At 39.1% G+C, this 23,066-nt stretch overlaps 1 protein-coding gene across 2 annotated transcripts in view; it reads right to left on the bottom strand.

Moving 5' to 3' along the window:
* The window catches only part of Nmt2 (N-myristoyltransferase 2), a 46,815-nt gene that overhangs the window by 6,479 nt on the left and 17,270 nt on the right, over positions 1 to 23,066 (bottom strand). The window contains exons 2-10 of one of the 2 annotated variants that reach the window (XM_047520775.1): positions 18,485 to 18,620; positions 18,053 to 18,095; positions 13,914 to 14,058; positions 10,333 to 10,451; positions 10,144 to 10,235; positions 9,909 to 10,025; positions 8,378 to 8,548; positions 6,989 to 7,097; positions 888 to 1,058 (exon numbers count right to left, since the gene is read on the bottom strand). In XM_047520775.1, coding sequence (XP_047376731.1) covers positions 888 to 1,058; positions 6,989 to 7,097; positions 8,378 to 8,548; positions 9,909 to 10,025; positions 10,144 to 10,235; positions 10,333 to 10,451; positions 13,914 to 14,058; positions 18,053 to 18,095; positions 18,485 to 18,620 — 1,103 coding nt within the window. The remainder of the gene's footprint in view (positions 1 to 887; positions 1,059 to 6,988; positions 7,098 to 8,377; positions 8,549 to 9,908; positions 10,026 to 10,143; positions 10,236 to 10,332; positions 10,452 to 13,913; positions 14,059 to 18,052; positions 18,096 to 18,484; positions 18,621 to 23,066) is intronic. The other variant, XM_047520774.1, reaches the window with a different exon arrangement.

The raw sequence follows: 23,066 nt of genomic DNA, 5'->3' as shown, positions 1-23,066 counted from the left end.
TAGGTGGGATGGCTTATTTGGAGGAACAGGACACTGTGGGCAGGCCCTGAAAGGGTATATCTTATCCCCAGCCCCTTGCTCTCTCTCTTGCTTTCCAAACACCAGGTCCTCCTTCCATCATGATGTTCTGCATTACCACAGGCCCCAAAACAATGGAGCCAGCTGACCATAAACTGAAACTTCTGAAATCATGAGCCAAAATAATTTTTTCCTCAGTTTAGTTGATTTTCTCAGATATTTTTTCAGTGACAAAATGCTGACTAACATACTGGGCCTGCAATCCTACACCCAGACCGTGCCTGATAGCACTGAGTAAACACTTCTGAATATACCTAATGTAAACAAATCCCTGGAATCACTTCTAACTGGCCCTCTCCCCTCCAAGTATTTACAAGATTAAAAGCCCAACTTCTCATCTCAACCCACTTCTACCAAAAGAGCTTCCAAGTGATTCATCTAAACAAGAATCAGAAAATCTGGACTGTTACTTTTCCTTCCCCTTCTTTCCTTTCTTGAACAAGGGTTAAGTGGCTGAATCCATGGCATCTCAACCAAAGGCAATTCAGTTTTTCCAAAACCAAAAGAAGCCTTAGGATGCAGCCACCTGGGATGAGGTCATCCAAAATAGCCTTTGAAAAAGGAGAAAAGCATTTAATCACACAGATAACAACAGAAAAGCATTAGTAAGTAGTAAAAGTACACTCTTGTCCAGAAATGGAAACTAAAGAAGAAAATGCAATTCCATGAAGGTGAGCAGAAATCTAATCCAGAAGGTAAGTCATGGAGGAAGAGGGAAAAGATGGATACTATATGGTCTTTCTGGAAAATAAACTTTATCACACAGTGTGTGCATACTTGTCAGTACCATTTTATCACCTTATCTTTACCTCCACTACAAATGTGTCGATAATGTGCTCCTGAGGGAGGAACCAGTGGGCTACTTCCTCTTCATCCATCACCGGTGCTAGATGGAACTGCTTCAAGTAAGTGTTGATTAGTTCTCGCACTGCTTTAATATCTTTTGGTTCCATTGGTCTCAAACCTGAAGTCTTGGTAACCTTGTTAAAGGAAAATAAGACAAATCCCAGAAGTTTAAATATAAGAGAGATAAAACTACTTTGTGCCCTTTGATCAGCAGACCTACAGAATCTGCATCACATGGGAGATTGTTAGAACAGCGGAATCTCAGTCCCACCCTAGACTTAAGTGTGTTAGAAGCTGCAATTGAACAAGATTCCCTGGTGATTTGTATACATGTTAAAGTTTGAGAAGCACTCAGTTAAAATACATGCTAGGAAATGTTCTTATTTCTATGTGGCAGTCCTGTTCATGACCCAAACGAATCAAGAGGAATGCTATGAATCGACTGAAATACTAATACCAAGAATTTTCAATCTATGTGACAGGGCATAAAAATTGCCTGACTCTGGGGGTATCTGCTTTAAAACTATCAAATCTAACATTCTGAAAACACAGCTGGAACAGAAAAGGATGTTGTGATTTTGTTTCCTGAAACAAAAATAATATAAGAGTAAACCATACTGATCAAGATGAGAAAGGCAAGAATTTTAATATAATATCTAGGTATTTTCTCCCCTCCCCCACTGCTGGGGATCAAACTCAGGGCCTCACACATGCTAGGCAAGTAGCCCACCATTGAGCTACATCCCAGCCCAATAGGCAGGTATTTTCTAAAGGTGCAGGACTATCAAATACTGGTCTGGACTTCATGACATAGCTTTTGATTAAAAGATAATCAGAGTAGGCATTTTAACACCACTGCAGTGTTATATAATTTTTAAATGGAGTCATAGGAATAAAAAGCCTACATAGGTTAGGACAGATCCCCATTTGATTTTGCTCCACTGTGGTTATTTGAAAACTCCTAACATCACTCTGGTTCTCTAGAACTATCCAGATTACCAGGGCACTTGAGACAAGACATGAAAAAGTCTAACAAACAAATACAACAAAAACATTAAAAACTACAGTTTAACCCCACCACTACCACCACCAATAACTTGATTCCCCCCACCACTTAGAGAAATGCTCAATAAATTTTAGGAAACAAATAACAAAAATACTGCTCATCTGCATTTCTGCCCTCAATGGTTTATAATTTGCTTTTCTTTTTGTGGTTCTGGGGACTAAACCCAGGGCTTCACATAGCATTCTACCATTGAGCTATACCCTAAGCCTTGTAAATACTTTAAAATAAAAACTTCCTGCAGAATTAGCTCATTATAATTTCTGCAGATCCCCAGGTAGAATCTCATGGGGAAAAATAGGTTTTTATCTTGAAGGCCACCACTGATCTACTGTTTAGTTGTGCTGAGGTTTCAAGGGTTTAGTGACAGAATGCTGATTAATTATTGATCATTGTGGGGAGGGAAGAATAGGAGATGCACGCTTACATTTACAGATTCAATAACTCTTGGCCTAATATCTACTATGGGGCCCTTCAATGATAATTTATTTAATCTAAACAGTACTGCAGCTAAAATGACATTTAATAATCTGAATTTAGAGAATTTGAGTCCTTAACATTTAATGGACAACTCATATGTTTTGTTTTTTGTTGCTCTGAAAGCTGGTAAGTCAGAAATATCCAGGTCACAACTGAAAGAAAAATAAAATAAATATGCATTTCTAAATGCTAGTTAAAAGACCAAAAGCACATAACATATCTATTTAAACCATAGTCAAAAATTAATTTCTGCTATGAAGCAGACTTTCTTTGCTTGATTAAATACCCATTCTTTTTTTTTTCCTTTGTTACTGGTTCAATAACAATGAATAATATCAAACAATTAGATTAATTAATGAAAGCAACAGGATATATGACATCTATTAATACAGAACATTTAGAAGGTAGAAAGTTGCCACTTCTTTCAAAATATTCTAACTGAATATACACAATGTGAAATCACTAAAGCAACACACCTTTAGCCCACCGTCATCCTTAAACAGCAGTTCTCAAACATTTCAGTCTCAGGACCTCTTAGTACTAGTAATTACTGAGAACCCCTGAAAAGTTCTGCTTATGTTAGTATATATCCACATTTATCATATTAAATTGAAATTAAACTGAGAACATTTTAAAACAAAAGCTGACATAAGCATACATTCCATATAGCCTCTGGAACACTTTTTAGTAACACTTTTAAGAGGATGAAAGTAAATATGCAAATTATGTTTAAGTGTTGTTATAGAAATAGTGTTGATTTCATGGATTCAAATCCTAATTCTAATTGTATGCCCATCATTATGACTTTCAAGGGTTCCCAGACCGCACTGCTATCTTCGGTCTCAGAAGGTCAGAAAAGTAGGTAGTAGAATTTAAAGACTTAATGAAACAGTATATTTGGGCAAATACTAGAAAGCATCATAACTTTGACAATTTATAAGCATTTCAAACAAGTATTTACAGACACATTAAAGCAAAAGAGAACAGAGTATACCAGCTATAAAAAAGGTGGGTGGCTAGAAAATAGGAAAACTATTCAACTGTGCTGACCCGCAATGGATTAAAAAAACCTATGGAAGAATTACACAGTATTTGAAATGTGAAATAAACCAACTCTAGGTATTGTCTTCAGGGAAAAGTGGGAAGATGTAAGCTTTGATAAAACACTAAGTTTTTGTATAAAGAGAGAAAGTAAAGGGGCTGTGTTTCCTAAAGAGGTCAACGAAAAGTGAAGAGATGTTTCCAGTAACAGAAAATCTGATGTGTCAAAAGAAAATCCTGTATCTGAGTCAGATGTACTTTGCAGGGTCCAACTAATATCCATTACTTGCTGGGCTATACATACATTGAAATCTGTGTAAAATCTGCTTGCAAGTGCATAAGGAAATAAAGCTCTCAGCTCTGTTAGAAAATAGTAATGCTTCCATTTGTCAAACTATGTGGCTTAAGAGCCATGATTTCAGGGCAAATGCAAGCATGATTATGGTTATATGATTTAAGGAGGAGCAGCAGGATGTTCAACACTAAAAATCCATATAATGCTACACACAGAACACCCCGTGTCTTAGCAAGGATATCCTTCTTGTTGCGTAAAATTAGACCCCTGGTAGATTAACCTGACTGCTGCTTTTTATCTACTTCATATTGACCTTTACCACCAAAGTCATTGACACACACACAAAATCCAACCTAATTTGAAAATACTCAACTCAGGAAAAAAAAAAAAAAGAACTCTCGAGGATAGAGACATGGTGAGGGGGGAGATGTGTTTCTTGGGGAAACCTAGTACTCTAGGGAACAGAAGCTACTGGTATGGATACAGGGAGAGCTCTGCAGCTGCCTAGCAGATTTCGGGCCCATCAATCTTGTGTTTCAATATCCTCTTCCATGATATGGGGACAATGACCTGATCTCCTGTGATAGTTATGAATAATAAATGAGACTAAATGAGATTACAGAAGTTGAATGTCCAGCGCAAGGCTGGCCCAATAAATGTTAACTGCTTTATTCAGAAGTCCAGAAAGAAGATATAAAGCAAATACTATAAGCAGAAACAAAAATGACAAATCAGAAAACTAGACTGATCTATAGAGCAAGAATTGCATTAAGTAAGGCTCTTTTTATGCTAAATGGTACATAAATGTTCTTAGTTGATTTGACTGCTAGCAGTGGTCTCATCCGTCTGGATCCTGGAGAGAAAAAGGATCTTGCATATGCTGCACTATCCAGCTTTTACCACAAGAGGCAAATGCCAAATACCTTTTGTTGGCACCTTCCAATTTTTCTTTTTCCTTTTTTGGTACCAGGAATTGAACCCTGTGGTGCTCTGCCACTGAATTACATCCCAAGTCCTTTTTATGTTTTTTTAATTTTGAGACAGGGTCTTCCCAAGTTGTCCAGGCTGGCCTTGAACTTGCAATCCTCCTGCCTCAGCCTCTTGAGTTGTTGGGATTACAAGTGTGCACCACTGATTGCACCCAGCTCAGTTTTTCAACATATGTACTTTCATCTCTTTTACCCACTTTATCCACTCTTCTTTTTCCATTAATTACTCTTCATTTTCCTTTTCCATATCTTAGAAGTGGGAAAGGAGACTGGAATACACCAATGAAACCTGGACTGTGACAATTATGTTTCTCCATGCTGCACTGTAATGACTCTACAGCATGGCCTATGATGGCCCTGGTCCTCCTACCAGGGGCATGTGAGAGGTGACAGCAGAAGCAACAGGGTCTATCAGGGAAACCACTATCTCAAATCATCCACTTACTGGTGATAGGCCCTTGAATGAGTGTCAACCTTCATAAGTCTGTTTTTTCATCTGTATAAGGGGAAAACGAAGTATTAACTTCAAAAGGTTGTGAGAATAAACTGAAAAGTATATATGAAACATATATATATATATGTTTATATATATATAAACATTCAATTTATTGGGGGAAAAGGCAGTCACTACAACCACATGTGTGCTACACAAGCTATCTGAAGGGGGATGCCAAAGTCTAGTTTCACAACCAAGGCCTGACCTGTGATTTATCACCAACCAACCCAAACTTTGTTATCTATGAAAAGAGAGATATCCGTACCCAAATATAAAAGCCAAGAATAATTTTTAACATCTTAATCATTGTGAATAAACCAATTATAGATAACAAAGCTTATTCTTAATTCCATTTTAGGCAGCCTATGTTTAAGTGGGTCTTTTCCCTACACATAAACGAGATTGCTTTAGGTTCAATAAAGTGAAACTTGAGGAGACCAAAGTAGAACACCATTAGCTCCTAATGAAAAAAAATAGGCATGCTTAAAGTTTTTATTTGAATTCACACAGAGGAAAACTTCAAACAAAAGATCCCATCTGTAGTGGATAGATTCTAAGAAGGTACCCGGTTTTCATACCTTCTGGAGTTAACAAGTTGTGTGATCTGCTCCTGTTGTGTGCAGGTGGACCTATGATTTGCTTCTGTACCATAGAAATGGGATTTGTGACCTGTTTCTAACCAACAGTTGTGCGACTTGTGAGTCGCTTCCAACCAATAGAAATGACAGCAGTGACTGGATAACACTTTCATGAATTGATTATATAAAGTTCTAAATTCCATCTAGCTGGCAGATTCTCTACAGACTCTCTGGCTTTCCCTGACTTTGGTCAATAAGCTTCTATGCTGTGATCTGCCCTATAGTGAAAACCACGTGACCAAGAACTGAGGATGGCCTCTGGCATCTGCAAAGAAGAAATTGAGGCCTGTAGTCCACAAGCCAGCAAGGAAGTCAATCCTGCCAACAACCATGGAAGCCTGAAAGCAGGTCCTTCCCCAGTCACGTTTCAGATGAGACCCCAGCCCTGGCTGACACCTTGATGACAGCTTCATGAGACCCCAAAGAATGGGACCCAGTACCTGAATCCCTTACCCACAAAACCCATATAAGAATAAATGTATTATCTTAAACTGCTCAATCTGTGACAATCTTTCAGAGCAACTGATAAATAATATACCATTTGAGTCCCCAGTAAAGGTTAAAATATAAATGTGCCTTACTTAATTTTAAATGTACTTAACTTTTCCTATTAAGAGAAATAACTTTTCATATTGGGAATTTGATCCTTTAGAAAATAAGATAATTTAATGAAATATTATTTCCTCTCCCTTGGGTTCATTTCTAAACTTGACTTTTCCATTCTATGGTATCAAGAAATCAGTGGCAACCTGAACTTTTCTCCCCTCTTCCCATAAATACCCAAATGCCAAAACTTACTTAACTTGCGTTCCATCTCACCCAACTACAAACTGAAGAACTTTTAAAAAATCTTAAAAAGAAAGAAAATAACAAAAACAACAAAACCGGTATTTCCAAATGAACTCCCCTACTTTCCTTGTTCCTGTATTCTATGCAATCTTTTTAGCTACAAATTCCCTTTTACAGACACACAGGTCCATTTTTAGACTGTTGCAAATATGTCTTTCCTTTTAAAAGCTTCAATTGTTATAGCTTCAAAAACTGCAAATCATTCTTACTTACATCCGGAAGTCTGTAAAGCTTCATTGTTCTCTGTAATGTCATATTTCTACTCAAGTGAGAAAATTTCACTTCTACCAATTTTCTGGGGTTTAGGGATCGATGCCAGTATCTGGAATACAATAAAGGTTTTAAAATCTAATTGATTTATAACTCTATATGGTTTCACTCTGCCTCAGTCCAGCTGTTCCATAAGAATTTACTAAATACTTACGCTATGCCTGGCATAGTGCTAGATGCTGGCCCTCTTCCTATGCAATAATTTTATTATTCAATTTTTCATCTTTAAAATGTCTTACATTCCTCTGTATGTTCCTTTTAAGTTTGTTACCTTTTATTTCTTTCACTAAAGAGGAATCTTAAAACCTCAAGAGAAATATTAATTCTGCCCAGGTTTGCCAACACTGATTTTATCAAAGGTAAACCAACAGGTTTAAAACCACAAAACTATTTCCTATGTAATAAGTAGCTTTTCAGTCAAATGCACACCAAAGAAAACAACTTTTTGAAAAACTAACCTAAATGTTTTAAGTGATTCCAATTTAGGTATTGGGATAACAGATTTGTATTAAAATACATCTTTTATCCTGTTTATCTTTGAATGTAATAATTTAATAGGTTACAGTAATTTTGTAGTTTTATCTTTTATATTATGTTTACTTGAAGTTTTAACTTTTTGACTCAATAAAATAGTGGAGGGGATAACTCTTATGTTTCAGACACAGGTTAGTTCAGTTGAGTGTCTTCTCAATGGATCAGCTCTTAAAAGCTTGATTACAACTAAGGAAGTCATAAAAACAGAGCTTATGCCTTCTTTTTATTCTTAACAAACAAGTACATCTAGGACTTTTCAACTGATGCTTATCAGACTCTTGGAATGGTTCAGTAGCGTTGCAAAGCATGGAAGAAAACTGAATTTAGCGGTGGAGAGAAAATACCACTACAGTGGACATTCTGAGATCACAATGCTCTGGGTTTCTCCATGCAAAAACAGCACTAGTCTTTTGAATGGAACACAAAAAGAAATACAGATCCTGCATCAATAGCAGGGAAATATTAAAAACTTTTTTTAAAAAAATCACCAAGTGGCAGGCTGGGGATATAGCTAGGTTGGTAGAGTGTTTGCCTCATAAGCACAAGGCCCTGGCTTCAAATCCCCAGCACCGCAAAAAAAAAAAAAAAAAAAAAATCACCAAGTGGCTATATGACATACTGAGATGAATGGTCTCCATCTCTGCTACTAACAAAACTACACAAACCCCAGTGAGCCAAATCCCTTACCCGAAGGGAGTAACAGGCCTGAGGGGAGTAACACTTCTAGCAAAATGGTCATGAGGCTCAATGGGCTTGGTAAAGGGAACACTTGGGGTAGGGATATTGAGTTATCATTACCTGCATGTGGCCACTGGCTTAGGAAGAACGACTCCTGCAGTGTACACAGCCTGAAAGATTCCTTCCAGGTTCACTCTTCTAGTAATTTCTCGAATTAACACTGGGGCTACCCGTTTTGATCTCAATTTTTTATGAACACAAAGAAAGTTGATTTCTACCATTTTCTTCACACTAAAAAAGAAAGATGCTGAAAATTAGAGCCAATACAAGATGAACACATTTTAAAACATAAGTCAATGCTCATAAAATTTCAAAGAATAACAAAGTAGAAGTTATCCTTTAACACAATACTTAAGAAAAATATTTCTTCATTTAGATGTTTCACAAATTCAGATCAAAATACTATTTGCCACCAGGCGAGGTGGCATATACCTGTAATCCCAGCAGCTTAGGATGCTGAGGCAGGAGGATTGCTAGTTCAAAGTCAGCCTTAACAACTTATCGAGGCACTAAGCAACTCAGTAAGAACCTGTCTTTAAATAAAATATAAAAAAGGACTGAGGATGTGGCTCAGTGGTTGAGTGACCCTGAGTTCAATCCCTGATACCAAAAAGCAAAAACAAAAGAAAAACAAACAAAAAACACTATTTGCCATACATCCCTGCCAAAATGATTATAACTACATGCAGGGAGGCTCAATCCCTTTGTTCTAAATACATTTTAACACTTTGGTCTTTTATAAGTTTTCATCTTAGAAATTTGTTCAGATGTGTCTCCAAGTTTATCTGTTTTTCCTGTAATATATGCAATTATGGCAAAAAACTGGGTCACCCTGGTGCAGAATCTGGTAAGATGTTCTTTGAAGCATGATACAAATCCCCAGGATCCCTGAGAAGGGCTTGACCAGACCAGAGCCAGTGCTTTTCCAGGCTTCAATAAAATAGCTCTGCTTCCAGGTATGTAGGTATCTTGTTTAGCACACAATATTCCTTGAGATCACATGTTTTTATCAGTAAATAAACTAACCCGATATACTGAATGCTAAACACACCTTGTATACATTAGATATTTGATTTTTATAGTTGGATCTTCGATTTTCTATGTTAGACAGCAAGAGCAAAAATGCTATCCTATGGAGGGAAAGGTTCTATTCCTACTAAAATTTTTAATTTTTTCCAGAAATAAATCTGAAATGACAGTTTATGGCTTTATTGATTCTGAAACATACATACACATGTACATGTATGAGACAAAGAAAAAGAAAAAAAAGGAAAAATAAGAGAAAGGGAAAGGAAAAAGGGGGAAGAAAGGAAGGAAAGAGGGGCAGATGGAGGGATGGACAGAGTCTGTTGTCCTCCTTTTTTTCGTTCACAATCCAAGTTTTCTTTTATTTAACTAATTAATGAACTTAACTCTAAAAGTTTTTAGGTTCACACCAAAACTGAGCAAAGTTCCCATACAGCCTCTGTCCTCACACACACAATGTCCCCCACTACTGACGACTCATAATGAATAATTTTTAAAAGCTTACTCTCATTGCAATTCTTGGAAAAGAAACACAAAAGTTGACATAGACTAGCTTTAAATGTACCTGTCATAAATGCGGATGTTTGCTGGGATGGCACTTATGAACCCTACGAGTTTTTTATTTGAAGACACTCTGACCCCACAGTGCCACTGCAAGAGCCAGCCTGGGGGACGCAAAGCCCTGAAGTCAGAGAAGACAAGAAAAACAGGCACGGGTTAGTGTGCAAAAACACAGGAACAGACGTGAGACCTCCCACTCTAACAGTCCAATCCATGACACCCTGAATAGCAAGACATACCACAATAGGAACTCAGGCGAATAGTCGAAGCGGAACATGTTGTCATCATCTTCTACATAATTCTCATTTAATAAGGTGTATAATTCCTTGAGCTACAAGATATATAACAAGCATCCTATCTATGGTGCTCAGAACTAATGCAGAAGCAATTTTGTGAATACAAATGTTGGATTAAAGAGTTTTACTCACCACTTCAGCATTACTCAAGTCTAAAGTGTCCCACATAAAACCCTGTGGCAAAGAATATGGTTCTTGACGTACATTGTCCTTGTCTGGTTCAATTGCACCATGAGATGTTATGACTTCATCTGGAAAGAAATACAAGAAGACAAAAGCAAAAAATTACCAAAGCATTCTGACAATCTCAAGTGGTCAGTGATATTAAAAAATCAGATTTGGGATACTTAAGTTTAATATAGTCTAAAATCATGCTATTATTTCATCATTCTCTGCGTTGAAACAAGAAAGTCAGGTGGTGGTGTAGAATAACTGTCACTTCACCAGTTAAATCAAAGGAGGAATGACAAAGACGGCATCATGAAATTATTTAGTGATTTCTTAGCCACAAACATAGGTTGTAGATTCAGCACATAGCACCACTGTGAGCAACACAGGTTTGATATGACAGCTTTAGAGCTGTTCTCTACTTATACCACAGTTCCACAAACTGGGGGAAAGAGTGTGTGAGTGACTTTTGACCCCTCCCGCAGCAAACCCTAAAACTAATTTTAAGACTGGTGATTTCTCTCCAACTGTTCTACTAGCAATGTAGTTCACACCATCAGTCTCTATGGAAATATTCCTTCTTCCAATTCATCCTCTGCAGAACACCTTGCAGCTGGAATAAAATGCAAGCTCTTTCTCACGCTATCTCTTGCTCCACTTCACCCCTCTCTGCCCCTTGCTCCCAGTGCACTGGCCACACTGACCTGTCTCAAGCTTACCTCAGCTCAGGGCCTTCCTGGTGCCTTTCTTCTACTGAAGCCCTGCCTTGGTCATCATGCAGATCCGCCCTGGGACTTTCTCAGATAGACATTTATGCATCATTTTCCCATGGCATCTCTCCCTGACTAAAGCTTTTTCCTACCTAAAATATGTTCTCCTCCTCACCTTGCCTAGCCACCATTTGTCCTGCTTTCCCACCACTGATTCTGGAGCATGTGCAAATACTCTGCCTGACATTTAATAACATTCAGCAAACAACTGATGAGTGAAAGAACCTCAGGGCCTGGTTCTTCCCATCACAGGACCTCTCTGCAAGTAGAAGTCACAGGGTTTGTACCAGCTCCCATCCCTTGTCTAATCCTTAACCTGGTTATTCTTGTTTTATCTTCACTTTACCAGTTCATCTCCACAGACTTCCTCAAGTCAGCCCAGAAGGCCAAATTCTCCATCCCTCCCATACAGAGTCCCTGACCACAGCTTGGTGATTGACTCTCACACTGTGTCTATAACCATTCTATGCAAACGGTTCCAGACAGCTGGGGTCAGCTCCAAACTGACCACCCTCTGGATGCACAAGAAAGGAACAGCAGAGTTTGACCTCCAAATGTCCTCCTCAACCTCATATTCACCCTTTTCCCACAACCTGGCCTCCTTCACCTATGGCCTCTGAACTGAAGTGAGCACCAAGAGTTACAGGAACTGAAAAACTGTGCAAGGATTTGGCAAAGGGGCAAAGTAGTGATGACGTAGAAGGGCTTAGGTAGTCAGGACAAGACGACAAGTGAGGAGGTTGGGGGCAGGGCCAGAACAAAGGAGCATGGAGAGGGCCTTCTGATGAGGTCAACCTCCTGGCGGATGAAAGTGCTCATGGACACAAGTGGGGGGCCCAATCAGATAGATACTTCCCTACTCATGCTCCTAAATACGGGGGCCCAGTAGAAAAACTAAAACAGACACATGGACAGATGGGCCACCAATGAATAATGGTGAGGAGATCTTGTACAAGGGAGGAGATAAGGAAAGGAGGAAATTCCAGAGACCATAAAAAGAACAAGCCAATACTCCCACACTGCATTCCCAGCTCCGGGGCCCCTTCTCTCCAGAGAAGTTTATCTGTCACTTTTGCAATAAACTTCCTACTTGCTTGCTATCTCTGTGTCCTGTTCTTCAATATTTTTTGCTGAAAAGAAACAAGGAAACCCAGCACCCCTAGACAGTAATAGAATGAACCCCCCTGGGTTATCATCCCCAAAAGGTGGCCTGGGGGTTAGGTGCTGGTTATAAGTGTTTTTTTTCTCTGCAGGATGGGAAGGAGGTTTGGTGAGTAGTATTCAGCTTAACCCAAAGCATTCAAGCCAATAGACCTAGATCCTCAGTCAAGGTCCATTCAACTGAATACAATTAAGAATTCCATAAATTGTTTTTAAAGAATCTTCTCCCATTACTAAATACATTTTTAGAATCCAAAAGAAAAAAGGCAAGTGAAGATCATTTCCTCCTTCTTCTTAATTTTTGTACCAAGGATAGAGCCCTTGGGTATTCTACTACTGAGTTACATCCACAACCCTTTCAACTTTTCATTTTGAGGCAGGGTCTTATTAACTTGCTCAGACTAGCTTCAAATTTGTAATCCTTCTGGCTTAGCCTCCCAAGTAACTGGGATCATAGGCATGCACCACCATGCCTGGATTTTTCTTTTCTCTTTTTGCAGTGCTGAAGGTTGAACCCAGGACCTTGTGCATGCGAGGCAAGTGCTCTACCACTGAGTTATATCCCAGTCCTTCTTTCCCACTCAGAAGCTCATAGCCTTTAAACCTGTTGGGTAAGAGTGGGTGGGAGAGGAATGGCAGCTTTCAAAAGTTTAAAACTAATTTTTTTTTTTTTTTTTTTTTTTTTTTTTTTTGCGGTGCTGGGGATCGAACCCAGGGCCTTGTGCTTACAAGGCAAACACTCTACCGACTGAGCTATCTCCCCAGCCCTAAAACTAATATTTGAAGACATAGAAAAGAATTGTTTCTTGATTTATATTTGACAAAATGGACTATCTGCACATAGCTGGGCTATTTACAGTTTTAGCTGGCAACTCTTTGTATGACATAGACTCAGAACCTGAACTCACAAAAAAAAAGAGTAGAAATTATTATGTGACAATTACTTTTATATACACATAATACAAAGTAGGAGATTTCTATTGTGCATGGTGACTTCACTGGTAAAAGTCTAATCAAAATCTGATAGAACAGGAAAGCATCGGGGGTGAGGCGCCATGATAGTTTCTTAGCGTACTGAAGTATGAGATCTTCACCTTCAATATGTGCTCTAATTCCCAAGTGACACTAGAATGGTACTGAACTGGAACTAACACCATTGGTGAGTGTTCCAGAATCCTATCATTAAATGATAAAAAACTGTACATTTCAATAAGATATTATAGGGAAAACCTTTTGTGTCTTATAGAATAACTGAGGAGTAAAAAGTCTAAGTTCTTATTTACGAAAAACTCCATGACTGAGGAGAATAAAGGTAGCAAGAGAATCACACACATACCATAATATCTATAAAATTATCTATAATTTGATATCATATTCAAGTGTGAGGAAATCAGATACTTTAATAGGGATACAAGTCAGATAAAATCATTGTAATTGGAAGCCAATGTCACTATCTAATATTTTATATTTTAAAAAGACAAATATTACTTCTATGTAAATGCTGAATCTATGGTATGGAACAAATGACATAGGTGAAGTAAAGTCTATTTTATATTTTTGATTGTTGTTAATCAACCCTCAGGTTTTGGAGGGGTGGGGAATCGAAGAGCTTACTTAGTTTGGGTACTGGCTGTGTATCCCAAAACTGGTATCTGCGTTTTGTAGCCTCGTCAATGTTCCTGGCAGGGCCCTGGCATGCGGAGAGTAGTTCCATTGCTCTCTGGATATCCTGCAGCTTCTGCATGGGGATGGTGGGATTCTAGAACAGCAAAGACACAGAGACACAAGGTATGAGGAAGCTGCCACTGCTCTTGAACCTGGGGCAGATGCACGTTTCTCTGCCTTGGAGACTGCCATCCCTAAACACTGCCCAACCTCCTCGAAGTCGGCTGGAGGCTACAGCTCTAGTAGGTTAACATACTAGGAGATAAGCAAACATACTCTGTTACCAATAACAACAGTTCTGTAGTTTAAATGGGGCTCTGGCAGTTTGGGAAATCTAAAGTAAATGGAAGCACCCTTTGTTTCAGGTTCCCACCCATCTGCAATGGTCCCACCACTGCTCCTCTGGGAGGAGAAGTCAAAAGGAGTGACATGCAACGCATGCATTACTGTCATACAGCAGCCAGGCAGCCACAAGCCGCGGTTGTGCCAGGTTTAATGCTATGCAGTAGCAAATGGGGGGACAAAGGAAATAACTTCTAGAACAGAAACTAGGCAAACGAGGGAAATTTTAGATCATTAAATTAAAAGAAAAAAAGGAAGAAAAAGAAATCTGAAGTTGGTGCTAAGCTGGGAAGGACATGACTAAGAAAGGAACCCTCTCACCACACCCCTTCTTCCTGGACCACCCCCAGCCCTCTCCTAGCCCTAGTGCTCCTTGGAGACAAGCCTGCTGACAGAAGGCCAGCAGCTCCAAAACAATTACAGTCCTCAGCACTTACCATCTGTCCCCCCAACCCAGTGTTGAAAACCAGCCTCCTTTTTAGGTAAAACATATTCTCAGTTTGTAAGATGGACAACACCTTTAAATTCTAAAGCTCCCTTCTCAAAGCCAGTATTCCTGTCATCTCTTGGGGACTCTCCAGCTTTTTTTTAATTCCTCAAATAATGTGTTAATACACAGAACATGGGCTATACTTAAAATGAGAGGAGGACAATGCATAGGACTGAACAGGGAAATGAGTGACTTTTTCCCAATATGCAAACTGAAAAGTCAGAATCCTGACACCACTCAAGGAATATTCTTCATTGCAATTTTGAAGTTGTTAGAAGAAATTTCAGAGCCGTCAGTTTTGTTCTATGTCAACATATTACGGACACAAAGAAAAGGTGTGATCAACCCTCAGTGGTTTATAAACAGTACCTTTGGACTTCTGCTCCACTTTGAAATCTGTGGTCTGGGGCAAATCATTTTAACCTGGGAAGCTTATCCATCTGACACAGCACAGTTTAACTGGTTTTATTAAACACAGACTATCCTAAGGCTGCTTTATTCACTGGTTCCCTAGGGGTCTTGATAATAAAATGATCCAGGAAACAAAGTTCTGAAGTCTAACTGGAGGCAGGTTAAAGGTTTAATGCCTCCACTCAGAAGTCTAATGACATGACCCAGGAATGCCATGATTTATGATGCCATCGTCACAATTTATGTAAGCTGTTTATCTTACATTCTAATTGAGATCTGAATCATAAGGGCCATCTTAAATACACATAGAAATTTACCAAAATACTTTTCCTGTTCTAATTTATTGTATTTGGGGATTATTCCTTTTGCTTAAGTCTCTTTTGATCGTTCAACATTCTAAGTAACTGATTTCTAGGTAAACAAAATTTGCATTCATTTCAACCCCAACAACACAATCTATTAAGAGACTACAACTTCAATAGGAATTGAGATCATAGCACATTTCAACTAACAAAGACTGAACATGCATTTAAATTTAGCTTAAAAAGGCAAAGTAGAGACCAGGCTTACAAAAATATATCACCAGGGTCTACACCAAATGTGCCTTGGTAATCTTCTTTCCTGGTAGTCAAGTCTTCTAACACTAATTAATGTATCAAAAGTCAATTATTTTGCAGCAAACATGAACTCGCACCTTTATTCCAAAGGAGTCAGTGATAATCCTGACTCCATGAGGAAAGTCTCACAGGGGTTTATGTTCTAACTAGTTAGCATCATCAAGTTAACCAGAACCTACTACATGAAATGACCATTTGTAAATATTAATATCCCAAGTTGACTATTAAAATGCTTTCTCTTTTGTCTTGTGGCACTGGAGATAGAGCCCATGCTAGGTGTGTTCTACCATGGGGCTGCACCCCAGGCCTATTTAAAAGATCTCTGAAAATAGATTTAAGTAAGCACAAGTTTCAAAATCCATGGTGACAAATCAATAAAGAAAACCAGCTATGATAAATTCTTTCTTTTATTGTTTTCTTTCCAGGGCCAAGCACATGCTAAGCAAGTGCTCTACCATTGAGCTACACCTCCTGCCCTATGATAAATTCCTAAACGTATCCATTCACATTCCATAATAGCACAACCTGAGGAGAAAGGTGAGAATGTGTATTAGTTCCATATTAAGTACCCACTATTATATTCCTCTGTAAAAGGCATGTATTCCTCTTTTCTTCTACATTTGCTCCATAGGGAATAGTAAACATCAGTGACATTCTTGCCCATTATTTGCTAAATTTAATGCCTTGGGGAAAATATCCAAGACCTCCACCACTAAAATGTCTATAAGAAGGGGCTGGAGATTTCGTTCTGGGGTAGAGCAACTGCTTGGCATGCAGAAGGTCCTGGTTCAATCCCCAGCACAGAAAGGAAGGAAGGAAGGAAGGAAGGAAGGAAGGAAGGAAGGAAGGACCGAACGAATGAAGGAAGGAAGGAAGGAAGGAAGGACCGAACGAATGAACGAAAAAAGGTAGGAAGTAGGAAGGAAGGAAAGAGGGAGAGAATGTTCTCCAAATGCAGTCCATTTAAAATTAGAATGTTATCTAGAGCTGCCATGAGTCTAAGGGTGGAAAGTCCCCATTTTTAAACCATAGAAAGGAGGAAAACCCATATTACAACACTGCTGACTTGCTCCTAGTTTAAAAAAGAAAAGAAACTCTCTACTAGATAATGTTTGCAGTTCCTCCTGCCTTGTTTGGCTCCACTTCTGCATCAGAGATCAAGGTGAGCAAAAGGCTCAGATTCACGAGGGTGGGGAGATGGGTGGAAGCTGATGGGATGGTAGAAGCAAAAGGAGATGCCACAACTGCAGGGAAGTGATGCTGCATTTATCTGAGAAAGCAACATTTAGAAATGGGAGAAACATTTTGCAAGCTCATCGTGGTATTCTCCTATGAGTTACCTTGGAACTTATGGCTAGTGGACAGAGTATTTATTACCTGAGAAGCAAGTTGAAAAGCTAGGGAGGAAGACTCCACTTTCTTCTCTCCCCACAAAGTCAGTCAGGGCAAAACTGGGGCAAGTAATTTTCCTTCTCAGTGATTCCTGGTTTTGTGTAGAGCAGGTAATAGTAACAACAAAAACAACAACAAACTACCCACAAGATTCATTTTATGTGACAGAATGTAAGTTCCATATAAGAAAGAAAAATTAAACACAAACCCCTGCATAATGGTAATACTTGCGACATATGCGGTGCTTTCTAATACAAATTCTTTAATAAAAATTATCTTATTTTAACCTCATGACAGCCTGGGAGTTGGGGAGAAGGAACACACTTTAGATGAGGACTTAGTTTTGAGGTGTGATACCTTAGGTAAAGGCACTCAGCCCATAAGCAAAGGAGCCAGGGTCAAGCTCAAGGTCGTGGATCATTGCCAAGACACCACACACCACCTAGGAAAACTTATTTGGAGCCACAACCATCAAAATCATCTTGATTTTGTTATACTTCTAATTCTGTTCCTTTGGGCTCTGGGTGTTCTATATGAAGAGGGCCCTGTGCTTCCTGAGAGACCCCACACACAGGCTATATTCTTAGCCAGCATGAGGGAGGCTGGGTCCACAGACAGGGGTGGACACCATCTGCACCACTAGGCACCTATACTGCACAACCCACCCTCTGCTCCGCCAGCAGTCTGCCAACAGGGGGCCCAGCTAGACGACTTCTGGTTTAGTCTGCAATGGGTGTTTCTTCGGGGAGAATGTTAGAAGATATTCCACGCCCTTGACAACAGAATGAGAAATGGTCACTGACACTGGTCTGATTCAAAGTCAACGTAAGACTTACCCATGGCTGCTCCCGCTGAAATCTGATGCCAGATGGTGTTGTGCTAGGCAGGTAATTAGACAGACACCCAGAAAAATTAAAATGTGAATATCTTCTGAACTAAAATAGTCAAATATTAAGTGTAATTTCAAAAAACCTTGCAAGCTCACACTGAGACTTTCTTCTAACAACTACAATCTAAATACTAAAGAACTGAGAAAGGGAAGATATCCACACATACACACACACACACACAAAAGCACAAAAGTACCTCTTAGGTGGGTGTCAGCTGATTTTAGGGAAGCTGTAAATACCTTCCAGCTACTATGCCATTCAAACGCAGTCACAGCAAAACGCTAACTACAGAGTATCTGGTCCGGCAGGGTGCTACACTGCACAAACCCGCTCTCATCTGCACGAGGAACAAGAGGTAAAATGAAAACAGACTCTCACTTTTGAAGGCGGCTGAATTTTAATCTCTTGGGAATCAGATGCAGAGTCAGACTTGGTGCCTCCAGAATTTGGCTTCTCCTTTTTCCTCTTCTGCTTCTTCTTTTTCTTTTTGGCTCCCAAATCCCCTGCAGGACTTCTGTAAGAAATGCCAGAAGGGTAAAGCAAACCAAAAAAATAAGTCATTATGTAAAATTGAGTTGCATACAATCAATCACTTAGAAAGACACATATTAGAAACAGTAGAAAATAACTGTTAGGATGTGAAGGGTAGTCAGATTAAGATGTCAATGCAGAAAAATATTCGTCATCCCTTAGGTGCTTAGAAGTCACCTAAAGCAGGAAAACTAGATTTTATAACTGAAGTCAAACAGCTTTCATGGTTATCACTGCCCTATTAATCTACTTTTTACTCAGCCTTTCAAGGGAGAGATGCATGCAAAAAAAAAATCCATTATAAACATCTCTTGGGGACAACAAACACCAGTCTTTTGTTTTGTTTTGTTTTTTTATTCCCCCTCCTGAAGTGCTAGGAATCAAATCCTGGGCCTTGCACATGAGAAGCACAGAGCCACAACCCTAGCCCACCAAACTACTCATCTTGTAGCAACATAATTGAAAGAAACTGTTTTTCTGTAGATGAGGAAATTTCTCCTGATAAAGATTTTTACTAGGAGGGGTAACAATAAAAAACTCAAGTGACAAAAACATTAACTAGTGAGACATTTCCAATAAGAACCCTTGTCATCTTATGTGTCATCTTCTAAAAGAGCAAAAGGAAAAAAAGAAGAGACACAAGAAAAAAAAATTAAACACAAACCCCTGCATAATGGTAATACTTGCGACATATGCGGTGCTTTCTAATACAAATTCTTTAATAAAAATTATCTTATTTTAACCTCATGACAGCCTGTGAGTTGGGGAGAAGGAACGCACCTTAGATGAGGACTTAGTTTTGAGGTGTGATACCTTAGGTAAAGGCACTCAGCCCATAAGCAAAGGAGCCAGGGTCAAGCTCAAGGTTGTGAATCATTGCCAAGACACCACACACCACCTAGGAAAACTTATTTGGAGCCACAACCATCAAAATCATCTTGATTTTGTTATACTTCTAATTCTGTTTCCTTTGGGCTCTGGGTGTTCTATATGAAGAGGGCCCTGTGCTTCCTGAGAGACCCCACACACAGGCTATATTCTTAGCCAGCATGAGGGAGGCTGGGTCCACAGACAGGGGTGGACACCATCTACACCACTAGGCACCTATACTGCACAACCCACCCTCTGCTCCGCCAGACTTACTCTGGCACCAAATACCCAGAATGTAAATTAAAATTTAGCATCAGCAATTATTATCACATTACTGCCCACCCCATGTAGGGAATACTGGGGAAAATGGTTCCGATCTATTACTCTAAATCAATCAGGTTTACCTGTCCCTACTTATTTTCTTTCTTAATTTTTATTTAATTATCATATACATTCATCATATAAGACTCAAGTGTTATTAATATACATTAGATATCATGTAATACTGTCCCTCAAAGGTAATCAATAGTGTTTCTGATATATGTTTCCAAAATTGTCTTACTTCTCTAAGCATGTTTCTCATTGTCACTATGAACAATTTTTTAAAAACTTTTTTTATAAGCTCATTTTATGTATTTTTTTATGTGGTGCTAAGGATCAAATCCAGTGCCTCACACATGCTAGGCAAGTATTCTGCCACTGAACCACAAACCTAGCCCCTATGAATAATTTTGAAACAAAAATTTAATCTTAAACATATTATTTGAAACTTGCATTCTCCCCCTTCCATGAACAAGTGTCTTAGAGTTCCTTCCACATCAGGATACCCTGAGCTACCTCGTTTCTCTTCAGCAGCTGGTACACTCCATTGTGGAGCCAGACCACATTTTATTGAGCCATTCCTATGTTCAAAAGGCTGCTGCAAAAAAAAATATTCAGGTACTTACATATTTCTGCATTCAAGCAAGTCTGTATGTCCAAAGGCGGAAAGGTTAGGTGAAAGCAATTTTGGTTTTATTGAATAGTTCAGACTCTTTCCTAAATAGTATACTAAATAAAGTGTACTCTAGCAACAGGAAACCAGTGTCCATCCACTTGGGCCAGCCTTGAACTAGTATCACCCCTTCTCACCTGTGAAGGAAGAACTTACTATAAGTGAAAAAAAAAAACCTCAAGGTAGACTTAATTTTTTTCTTCAATCAGGAGTGTGGCTATACATCTTATATGTTTATTGGCCATGTATATTATTTGATGAATTGTTCACTTATATCCCTTTTTTATTAATCATCTTTAAAAATGATTTGTAGGCATTCTTTTAAGTATCAGTAGTACCTACATTAAGTATTTACTTTGGGCACTTAATCTCATTTAAGTCCCTTGACAGTCCCATGAGAGAGATAGGACTTTATGCTTAGATCACATTACCTAGTTTGGGTCTGTTATTTAGATCACAAATACTTTACTGATTTGTTTTGTAGATTTAAGCCTTGGGTATCTTTTTAAAAATTTTTATGTAATCTAATATTAAAAAATGTCCCCTTGTGGCTTCTTGGCTTTTAAATCTTGCTTACAAAGGTCTCTCCTATTCTAAATCATGTAAATATCCTTCTATGCCTTTGTTCTCTGTAATTTAATTATTCTGAGAAAAGGTTAGTTTTCTAACCCATTTGGAATAAAATGTGTGTATGTAATGTACCATATCCCTACTTTCCAAAAGTACATAATAAATACAAAAAAGTCTCATTATAATAGAACTTGTTAACACAGGGATCTAACTATATTGTCCAAACACTAACAGCAGAGGAAGAGGCTGACACATTCCTGCTTACTGGATGCTCATCTGTTCCACAATTTCAGTGAGGTCCATTTCTTCTTTTTTATTTGGCAGAGGGTGCTTTTTGTAATTGCTTATTTGATTGTTTTGACAGACACCGGCGCAGGTGCAAGCAGTTTTAAACATGTCCAAAACTTCTTTGAAATGTCTTTCAAGGAGAGGTGGGATCTAATCTCTTCCCTTTGAATCTGGGTGGTTTTGTAACTTGCTCTAACCACAATGGGAAGTGACACTATGACTTCCCAGTCACAATAGGCCATACTGTGGCCTTCACCTATTTCTCTTAGAATACACTGGTGGGCTGAATCCCTTGAGACCTTCCATGCTGATGAAACCATACAAGGACACCCTGGTTGAGACAGACTGAGCCCCTGACCAACAGCAGCCAACAGCAGCCAGTATTGTAAGGAAGCCACCAAAATTGGACTGCAGTTTTAAGACCACAAGCGAGAACCTCCCTCAGCTGTCTTTCCCAAACCCCTAGTGCACCAGATCTGTGAGAAAGGTACAAGGCTGATGGTTTTTTAATCAGCCACAGCAACTGCAATGTGGAGACATAGCCATGAGCAGAGCAAAGACCTGTCCTAAGGAGTTTACATTCATTCTTAAGCCTACAGATAATACACAAATGCAAGGCCTATGGAAAATTAAATGAGACAGAGATGGTATGTATAGCCTATTGGCTGGCAGAGGAAGTCACTTGGTAAATAATCAGAACTGTTATAATCAGCCTTCTTCCTCTGCCAGGATAGCCTTCTCTCCTTCATCTCCTGGCTACCCATAGGTCACTCAAGTATCACCAAGTATCACCTCCTCTGAGAAACCTTGATGCTCCTCCCTTTCTCCAAATCAGGTGTCCCAAACTCGCGGGCTCCTGCTGCATGCCAGGCATCTTTCTCTCCAGACACTATCCTCCACACTCTTGGTGCCATTTGCTTTCCCAGCAGAGTCCGTTCCTTAAGACACAGTGCTCACTGGTATTTCTCAATCTCCTCTCAAGCAGGTTCTAGAGAGTACCAGGAAGGACATTTCCACAGCCCATGATATTAGGTCCAAGCATTCAGGTCACATGAGCCAGGAGTGCTGATGCCTTCCCCCTGGGCCAAAGTTCTTCACAACCATTATGCTTTCTCTTGCCCTATTTGGTTTCCCCGCCAAGCCTTGCAGCCTTCAATCAAAATGAGCACTGACTGGATGGCGTCTGCTCCAGCCAATGCACCTGGGTAATACCTTACACACAGGTCCCTGCCCACCCCCAGGTAGCATGAGAGGAAAACAGTATGTTTGCTGACTTAAGTATCAGAACTGTAAGGTGGTTTTTTACCACTTCATAACCTGGCGTACCCAACTGATAAAGTGCTAGCCTTAGTGCCCAAGATTATAAAGGTTTATCTAGGTTAGAAAGGGACTCGCTTCCCATCAGTTATTCCTGTGTTAAAGTAATACATTTGAAATCTAAAATGGGTAATTCATTCCTCTGTAAAGTCAAAATATGAAATGAATATTCCATAGTGAGAGAAACTGTTTAAGACACAAATACTTGAGCTACAGATTCATATTTCCCTGTTCCTAATCCAAAACTAGAAAGCAGTGCTCATTTTTGAAGATACATTAAGACCTTGTCAAGTGGTGCCCTAGTGGTCTAAAAATAGGACTGCATTCTCATTCCAAAATGAGTGTTTACTTTGATCAGTACAATCAAATTTGTACTATCATGATGTTTAT

Source organism: Sciurus carolinensis, chromosome 12 (assembly GCF_902686445.1).
Source record: "Sciurus carolinensis chromosome 12, mSciCar1.2, whole genome shotgun sequence".
NCBI classification, from domain to species: Eukaryota; Metazoa; Chordata; class Mammalia; order Rodentia; family Sciuridae; genus Sciurus; species Sciurus carolinensis.
Note: the sequence above shows the minus strand (reverse complement) of the source record. Positions and strands in the feature narration are given on the sequence as shown.